We start from the raw sequence: 10,466 nt of genomic DNA, 5'->3' as shown, positions 1-10,466 counted from the left end.
TATTATATATTAATATTTATTAAAAGGAATCGTTAATTGTATTAATAAATAGAATTACCCGGTACGATTCTCATCTACAATTCTTTGTTTTTAATCTGTGTTAATTAAGATAAGTACTTACGTTTAATTACTAAATAGCAACGAGAAAGTTCAGTGAACAAAGGCATTGTGGTGAATTCAACAGGTATAGTTTTCTGATTGGTTCAATTTCACTGGTAACTTTAAGTATTCTTAATTGTTTAAGAAGGTATTATTTAATGCCTTTTGTTTCTTTGTACGCGTGTTTTCTAGTGTTTTGTGCAATTTTTTTAATAATTCTTGTTTGATACCATGCTAGATTTTGCTTACTGCATCCACTTGAAAAAAAAAACGGAAAAGGTAGTTTATATCCTAGTTGACAAATAATTTAATGCTTGTTTATAACATGCGAGCTTTTGCTCACGACATACGCGTGAAAAAAAACCGGTATAAAAAGAAGTCTATATCCTTGTTGACTTATAATTCTTGTTTTATAACATAATTGATTTTGCTCACGGCATCCGCTTGTAAGAGTTTTTCTGGTATAAAAGTACTGATATATATTTTCCCGGGATAAAAGTAGCCTATAGCCTTCTGATGGTCTCAAACTATCGCCATATCAAAATCATCGAAATCTGTTCCGGAGTTTTTGAGTTTATCGCTTTCATGCAGACAAACGTTGCATGGGATTTTGTTTTATAATATGAAAAGATATAACAAATGTTTGAATTTATTTGTGTTTGAGAATGTAATAAAATGTAAAAACATCAGATGTTTGAGAAAGATAAGCATCATTTCAGAATAAAAATATAAACAACGAACCGGTTATCTTCGATTTTAATAACAACTTAACAATAACTTATTATACTTAGGAGGTATATAATTTAGTTGATATCGATTCATTCTTCTTCCATATTCGTGTCCTCTATGTTATAAACAAATTATGATAAAATCGAAATATATTTTTACATTATTTAGTCATCTCCACCAGTCATTACCTCCATGAACTCTGTAAAAGAAAAAATACATTTCTTAATATTTTTTATAAATCAGATTTTATATTATTACTATTAGTGTAGTAACAATAAATTATTAGAATAGTTACGAAGATTTGTCTGAAAAATGTACAGGTTTAGAAATTTTATCTACTCGGAATAAACGGACTTTTGCTCGGTATAAGGAAAAGTCTAAAAATATTATTAATGGTGCTACAAAAATGCATTTTTACATAATCTGACTTCTTAAAACGCAGCACCTTTATGTATACTTAAATACAATAATTATCACACACAAAAAACATGTCCTGCCTTTAATTTTACAATCAATTTATGCTACTTTAAAAATAGTTTGAAGTCACCTAAATACTCTGTGGCATTATTTACTTACGCCATAAAGTAATTAATCTAGTATGTAATAGCTTAAATATCAGGTAAAACGAGGTTATTTGCTTAAACTAAAACCATGAATATAAATAAAAGCTAAAAACGTATTTCAACGCCCAGTTGTAATATTTAGCATAAAATAAAATTATTGCGGGTTGTAAAGTCGGCAATCCGTAGATTTCTAGTCGTCCATTTTTAATGTGAATGTAAAAAAATATTGCGTGTTTTATAATTTATACGATGCTCAGGTTAAAAGCGGTTTTATTAAAAGCCTCTCTCACGTCCGTAATGTAATATATTTACTAGTTTATGAACGAATCATGGAATAAGTATTTTATAGGAACAACGATTTTTCTGTAATTTTAAAATAGCCTTCGCCATTCTCCGGACTTTAAAAAAGTATTATGTTTGGAATTTGTGCCAGATTTGGCGATAGGCTCACCCCCTATCACATCATAGGACGGAACACACTTACAGAAAAGTGGGTGCCCTTATTTGCCTCTGTATACCCCTTCGGCGAGAAATGCGTGATGTTAGTTTTTTTATGACACTATGACCGCGGTCGACTTGTAAGAGAATTCAGTAACCTTTAAAAGTCTGACCGCTGTAATTAATGAATGGATCTATTCGGACGGCTTCAAATTAATCTAGGATGACGCCCGCTTTTGGCTTATTTTTAGTGTAATTTAACTTCGCCTTTACCTTGCTTGAGATAAATAGGAATATTAATATTGTGATATGGAAAAATGTTAGTTATAAATTCATTTTTGTACGGGTTGAAAATAAAGTTATATACAAAATATTTTTAATAAAAGACTAGTCTTCTAAATATCCCAAAACATAAGATGCTAGCTCTCAGAATATTTAGTAGTAAGCCTGGCCACGGAGCAGATCACAATGTTCGACCACTGCTGCATGGTCGCAGATATGAACAATTCAAGCCAAATCTCTTAATATCTTATATTACACTGGCTATAATGCAGATCACTTTTACCACTGCTGCGTGACAGCAGAAATAGCCAATCCAGTAGTAACTTGACAGACTCTTCACAAAACAACATACCAGTTCAAATTCAATTAGTAATACATACCGTCAAAATCAACAGTTCCGGAGCCATCGGAGTCAATTTCTTCAATCATCATGTCCAATTCTTCGGCGCTTATTTTGTCGTCCAATTCCCTAAGGATTTCTCTAAGCACGGTTGTCGTTATGTAACCGTTACCTGGAATTTAACAAAATTTCCTATTTATATTTCTTCTAACCTTGTAGGTCAATCTGCTCGCTCACAGAATTGCAGGTTTTTTTTATATCCTAGTTCCATTCTATCCTGGTACGTCAATTTGCTCGCTCACGCAATTGCAGTTTATATGCTGGGCCAACGGTGATTTAGCCTTACCATGGCAATTAATTAAATTTAAGCATTTTATTGATCTCCCAGAGATGATGCGTCTCTCAATAGATAGTACTTTCCTATTTATACTTTTTGACCTGTCTTGTTAGATAGTCACCGCGATCTCAAAACACGGCTCGTCGAAACGTGTTAGTATGGACTGTATTTTTATAGAGCATAATGCAAGCCCTAGATTTCATATATTCATATACGCTATTACGATTGTATAAATGCCTCAGTGGCGTAGTTGTATTGCACGTCCGGTACAATAGCGCTCTGAGGTCCTGGGTTCGAATCCCGGGTCGGGCGAAGTGATATTTGGGTTTTTCTGCTCAGTATCAGCCCGGAGTCTGGAATTTGTGCCCGATATGGCGATAGGCTCGCCCCCTATCACATCATGGGACGGAACATACTTGGCGAAAAGTGGGTGCCCTAGTTGCGCCTCTGCATACCCCTTCGGGGATAAAATGCGTGATGTTATGTATGTATGATTGTATAAATAAATATTTCATAGAAAGCTAAATATTTTATTGGAATAATTCCTAACGTGCGTCACTAGTGTCCGTGACAGCGTTCACCACCTGTCATATGTAGCATTTAAATGGCGAGTATTGTCAACATCAGTTGGCTGTAGAGAATAGAAAATAACTAACAAATAAATTGACTTTCCGAGGCATATTTTTAGATGCCGTCAATGTATTTATTAGGTGTTGTGACTTATCGTTTATAATCTATAAAGTTAAAGTCAAAGATGCGTTCCGGATCCTAAAGAAAAGGGCTAAGGAAATTTTGGGCCTTCGATGATCTGCATGTCCCAGTGGCAACGGTTCCATATAACCCGATTTCTAACAGCTTCCCTTTCATAATTTATGTAATCTTATTATTATTAGAACGATTTGCGACCAGCATTTATGCATATTATTAGTATTTATATATCGAGTCAGTTTTGCTTTCGGAAAACTTCACCACTGGCATATGCATATGAGACAAAACAGAAATTAAGAAACTTCGTCAATATTTTATGACATAATATTATTCCCATCGCATTCAGACAAAGGAGACTGACTGGGCAATGACGTCATAAAATTGTAATTCTATAGAAAGAGATAAAACATACGTTTGTACTTTGAGTGACAAAGAGGTATATACAAAACTCATATTCCGCTTCAGAACGACTGTCGTCCAAACTAAATTCCAGAAAAAGATAACTGGCCACACGTTCATTTTATCACTGCCACACGTTTTGGCAATATTTATTCGACGGCTGAACAGGAAGGCACATTCCTATGACAACGGTCACACGTACTCACATATTATTCCGTAGATAAATCTGGGAAGAAAACGAAACCATTTTGATAATATTACTACATTCTTGATAGTTTTACAAAGAAGCAGTCTTATTATTACAACTGTATTCTTAATTGTTTTGGAAAGAAATATTAATATCAATACGTATATTGAAGTATATTAACAGTAAGTATAGCTACTGTTATTGAATTAAAGTTTATAGTTGTAAAGCAAATAATGAATTTCATATTCGTAAAGTACGTTTGTATCGTGTTATTTTTACTAAAGAACATAAAATACGTCAAAATAATGATATTATAGTGATAATAACTGCACCCAACTGCCACATGCATAGTCCAGATCGCACATTACGACACAAGAAAGTCTACAGTATAAACTTGACAGAAATATCGCTTTAGAAACCAAGCAAATATTTGTGTCACACAATTTCTCTCATTTTATTATTTTTATATTCTAAAAATCTTGCCTAATTGAAAATTGCCTTTAGAATACAGGATATGGATATATAAAAGCTGTATAAGGCTTCAATGTGAAATTTACATCAGGAATTCTCCGAAATATCATTTATCAAAGGTTACGAAGCTTGGAAAATAGATGAGTCTGCGAGAAATGAACAAGATGATCTAATGGACGGTATACGATGCTCTATTCTTTACTAAGAAAAATATGATTTACTATCGTTAATATGGCATATGGTAAGATTCCGCAATGAATAAAAACGGAAATAATTAAGAATTTAAACAATAATAATTAGAAAATCATTTCTTTAAATGCCTCTAAGTTTGATATACCTCGTGGTCAGTCTAAATGGGCACTATAAGACTAAAATTTCTTATAAATAGTACATTGTGTTCAATCGGCATAAAAATAAAATATAATTAAAAAATGTACATAATAACCGATATTAAAATGAGAGACTTTTTGGAATTCTTTATCGAGAACGATGAAAATAAACTCGAGAACCGTGCACTATTTGATTTGTCTATTATTTAAACGTGGTATGATACTCTGCAATACTAGAATAATCTTTTTGCTTCATAAACCCTAGAAATAATAATCTATACAAGACTATCAAACGATTATTCGTCTGTCGACCTTCAGATAAGCGAGCGTTCACCGCTATTTAACAGCGCTTAAATCTTCCATGACAATATATTGTAAATTGTAGCGGTTGACGTATCCCAACATCACCAACAGCAATTAGCCCGTCAGCGAAGAGATTAATTATACTAAGACGGAATCCGCACATGCAATGCCAAATTATTGTATTGAATAGCCTTTCATTGACTTCAAGGTGCACAAATTCTAAATATCAATTATTTTGGTATGTTTAGAGGTTGATAGGGAGTTTAATTAAAATGTATTTCATATAATGTTTTATTACCCTTGTTCTGATGCAACAATTTGGACTTATATTTAAAACATTTATATTAATTTTCCACATACAACTATTTTACAGGTAATACCCGATACAATAGCATAGTACAATAGTTATTATAATATTTTATTATTACTTACTATTACATAAGCGGCCCATGTGAATTCCGCCAAAGAGCATGAAAATATATCAATCTGGTTGGCCAAAGCATGTATAATGATATCAGATTCCAATGTGTTTCTGGTTATTAAAATGTCTATCTTTATGCATTGTATATTAAAACAAGAGGCAGCTATTTAAGAACATTTTATTATAGCGCAGGCATAAAATTTTCTGCTTTTCAAAACGTACGTTTTATGTACAATAGGTATTGTCAGTTCCCGCAAATGTTTGAAGTGAATGCCGAGAAATTTTTAAGTTTACAGCATGCACCAACCGCTCCTAAACTTTTCATTTTAAGTTATTTTGTTTTATGTTTTTGTTACTACTTTTGTTATTTATGTTTTAATGTCCATTTTACGCTTTTATATTTTTTATTATGCTTATATCGCACGTCTTGGATTTTTTAAATGCATTTATCGGTAATTGATGATTAAATTTAAATCATTGTTATTTTATAAATTGTATTTAAAAAATTTAGTATGTATTTTTTGTTTAAATAAATCTTCGAGTTTTTGATAAAGGAAGCATAGGTAAAACGGAATTTTTGTTCTCACAATTTAGCACATTATCACAACTCAACTTGTGACAGCGCAAATAAATCTTTATTTGAGTCGTTTACGTTATATTTTCAAGGAAATTAGAATGTTGCGAAAACTGTTTAAAATTACATATTTTCTGCTTCTGTGTGTTAAAATTATTTTTTATAATACCATTAAATAATATCGATTTATAAATATTTTAGTATTATTAAAATATTTAATCTTTTTAGGCACGTACGTAATAAATTTGTTCTAAATTTATTCAACTCTGGCTAAGTATTTCCCTAATTTTATAAATCTGCCATTCGCAATTACCTTCTTTGTCATATAACCGGAATGCTTCTTTGAGTTCTTGTTGCATAGCCTCGGCATCTTCTTCAACCATGAATCTGGATGCCAGCGTGACGAACTCTTCAAATTCCAATTCTCCAGATCCTACATAAAAAGTACCATTAATTTACAGTATACTGAATGCTATTTATTAGTTTAGATTTGAAGAAACATTTAGCGCCTTAACATTAGAGTACTTGCTACTCTTTGAATATATATTATAAGACGACTAAATATAAAAGTCACACTGTCACTAATTATCCTCCTAAATAAATGGTAATCAAAAACTTTGGCTGTCTGATACGTTTACCGATAAAATAACATTTACAAGGATTATGAAATAGGCTCTTAAGTTTTACTTCGAAAGGTGTTTGATAACATTTTTTTATACAATACACAACACACGTCACGTATTTATTCTCAAAGGGGTATATATACGGAGGCGTAACCAGTGCACCCACTTTAAGCCCTATGTGTTCCGTCCCATAATGTGATAGGGGGTGAGCATATCCCCATATCGCGCACAAATTCCAGACTCCGGGCTGATACTGTCCAAAAAAACCCAATATCACTTTGCCTGACCTGGGATTCGAACCCAGGACTACGCTATGGAGACAGTATTTTTAACTATAATTGTATAATCGCGTTAATAAAGTCGTCAAATAGTTGATTTAAATGTATTAAAATCATATTGTTAGCAAATAAATATTTTATATGCACCATTTTAATACAAATTTAGTTAAGAAAACAAGTTTTATCTTGAAATTTATAATACTGACAACTTGTTAGCATGAAAAATAAATTAACCGTAATACGCTATACAATGACATCGCATAATAAATAAAATAGCAGCTTCGTGAATTAAATTTCATATTGTTGATCTAGTAAGCAAATTAACAAATAACACAGAATAATTTAAAAATGTACAATCGGGAGTTATCAAATAGTTTATACAAGGACCATAGCATATAGAGCACATAAAAATTATAAAATTGATTTATAATCTTTATTCGTATAAAAATGGCGCCGCAGTCTGTAATCAGATGGTCAGAATTCGATTTTCTATATCGTTTCTGATTTTTTCAAATCAAAAGAAACCTTTAACCTCGTGAGATTGTGATTAAAGCCTAAAAGCATCGCCAAATAACAGAATATGCTGTCTGTACCATCTGATACACACAACATTTTGGTATAATCAACCTTACTCTCTGAAGATAAAAGCTTGAACAGCTTATAATGTTCATAACGTATTATTAATAAACTAATTATCACCTTTATATTCATTCCTTGTTAAGGAACATAAAAGTAGTCATGCTTTCAAATTTGCATCGTGGGAATATTAATAGAATAAACTTTCATAGTCCTTAAGTGCTGCGTGGAATTATACTTCTAAGAAGTGTCGGAAAGATTGGACAAACTGAATAACTTTTACGTTTAGTATAAGTTTCATACTTTCAATTAAACTTTGCTTGTGAAATGACTTTTTTCTATAGCATCATTTCTTGATGTTAGTATCGACGTTACTAGTTTTTTTTAATTTTAATAAATGTTTATGGCTTACGTACCGTCAACATCGACTTCCTGGATAATTTCTTTGAGCATATCGTCACTGACATGGTGTCCTAACATGCCAAGGATAGTTCCAACCATTACTGTCCCGATGCATCCTTTCTTCTCTTGGTCGAAAGCTTCGAACGCCTTTTTAAGGACTGGAATAAAAAAGAATTACTGGCCAACTTTCAACCCAGCAAAAAATTTGATATTTTTCGACCTTGTTACGTTCATTTTACATTTGACTCTAATTTTAATACAACAAATTAATTTAATTACATTGATTTAATTAGATTTATTTTAAAAACTAAAACTGAATCACTATGATCTGTATAAAACAGTAAATACTTACTATTGATCTGTTCCTTGTCAAGTTCCTCCTGAAACACATCACAAAATTAATAAATAAAATGAATCGTTAAGAACACTTCACTCGCACTTAAAGATAATTAATAAACATGGCAAGTACGTAATTCTCACCATTTCTCACAACGCGCTACGTTTACGTTAAATACAAAATAAGTGTATAAGCTAACGTAAACCAAACTATGAGGAACACAAGTCCTTTTATCTGAATAGAATGAGCGACTAATCGCAAACGAGCGCGGATGTCACCCAGGTTGGCTCCGATGTTTGCGGACTCAGGTTTCTTTTGAACCACGAGTCACCGTCCCTTGGCTCGGAGGAACGCTTTTAACTGCTGTTGTTAAGGTCACAATACATTATGTGCTATGCCGGATCTCCTCGGGCGGTGTGCGTCAGGCTGGCTAGCCAACTGCGTAAATCTTCATAATAATTGTTTTAATCTGAAATTAATTACTTACAAATTGATATATTATGTCATGGTTGGAGAGATGCCATGATGTTTGTTAAAATTTACCATTGTGTAGCCAATTTGGTGATCTTTAAATTGTCGAGAAAGCCGGAACACATTGGAATAACTTATTGTTTGTTAAAGTGGTTAATTATAGTGATGTGAAGAAATAAATTAAATAGATAAGATATTTCTAACTCTCCACTATAAAATATTACACGACGTAGGAGTATTGTTGTGTCTGTTATACAACGTGCGTGTCTCAGATGATTTTTATTTCTTTAAATTGAAATGCGTACAGCGTATTCTTTCAGATGTATGAGATTGGTACTATTTACGAACAATATTGTTAGTCCTATTACAGATCGATTTCTTTATATTATTCCAAGTAATATCATGAAATCACGTCTTAGGGTGATGAGCGCAGTGCAATATTGTTGTTAATGTGTTGGGTAGTCGTGTCGCGTACAATTAGTGTAGTCATTAATTTATATATAAAAAAAATAAGTTAGAACAATCCTATAAGTAACAGGAATTGCATAGAACTAAAAATTAATACGTTTATAAAAAAAAAAGCTTATCTGGAAAATGTTTATAACAGAAAAGTTAATCCGGAAACTGACAATTTAAAGTTCATTCACTTATCGGGTGATCGATATGGCGACGCAAACCATTTTAGCGTTTAGTCCTATCTTATTTTATCTTACTTCATGATAATATTATAAAAGCGAATATTTGGATATTTTTAGAATTAAACTCAGTAACAGCTAGACAAATTCGGATGAAATTTGGCAGGCACTTGGGATACTAGGCCATGTCCTGGATTAACACTTATGCTTTTTTTTATCCCGGACTAAATAAGTCACGTGGGATTTTTTTTATCTGTTTTTTTTTTATTTAGTCTCTGGTATTGTATAGATAGCGTATTGGATCAACTCAGTGGTATAGAGACCTTTAAAGCCCTTTAATGCAGGCGGAGCCTAAACAATAGCTAATAATACATATTACAAAACGAAATGTTTATGGTGGCACTTATTAAAGTCAGCGGTAAAATTGGCTAATTCAACTCAATTACTAACACTGACACAGTATCTGGGCATGAAGACTTTTTTGTTACATTTCATACTGTTATGAGACTACAGGCATTTTTTCCAATTTCACCCCTTTAAGATCTGCAACGCATTCACAATTCCTCTGGTTGGCGGATATGCATGGATAGTGCCATTAATGATCAGGTAAGTCATTTACTCGATGGCCTACTTTCTTCATTAAAAAAAAATTTGCATTGCACAAATTTACGTTTTTAACAACGTATAATTTCATTTAATTTTGAGCTTTTCAGTTCAGAGTTTTCACTGTGTACTATATATAGCTACACAGAAATAATTACCTCTAAATGTGACAATTCAACGCTCTGTCTAAAATCTTCTAATTAACAATAGCATGGCGCGAGTACAACGGACATTAGGGAATGTAAATAAATATACAGTTCTAAATGAGGTTGGGGGGAAGGGAGGGGACACAACGGGCAGGTGTATCTGATCGCAGACAGTGACATATTTTGTTGGGGCTATTGCTTTCCATTGCTGCCAA

At 32.4% G+C, this 10,466-nt stretch overlaps 1 protein-coding gene across 1 annotated transcript; it reads right to left on the bottom strand.

The window, feature by feature from the left end:
• Window positions 1-837: 837 nt before the first annotated feature.
• Window positions 838-8,758, bottom strand: LOC115442373 (troponin C, isoallergen Bla g 6.0101). Its single transcript, XM_030167397.2, has 6 exons — window positions 8,540-8,758; window positions 8,412-8,439; window positions 8,074-8,217; window positions 6,494-6,613; window positions 2,492-2,623; window positions 838-1,027 (listed from the first exon to the last, which is right to left on the bottom strand). Exons 1-6 carry the CDS (start codon window positions 8,540-8,542, stop codon window positions 993-995), a joined length of 462 nt encoding a protein of 153 aa, XP_030023257.1. The 5' UTR covers window positions 8,543-8,758; the 3' UTR covers window positions 838-992.
• Between the last annotated feature and the right edge of the window lie 1,708 nt (window positions 8,759-10,466).

This window comes from Manduca sexta, chromosome 17, assembly GCF_014839805.1.
Source record: "Manduca sexta isolate Smith_Timp_Sample1 chromosome 17, JHU_Msex_v1.0, whole genome shotgun sequence".
NCBI classification, from domain to species: Eukaryota; Metazoa; Arthropoda; class Insecta; order Lepidoptera; family Sphingidae; genus Manduca; species Manduca sexta.
The sequence above is the reverse complement of the archived record's forward strand: the minus strand, read 5'-3'. Positions and strand labels throughout refer to the sequence as shown.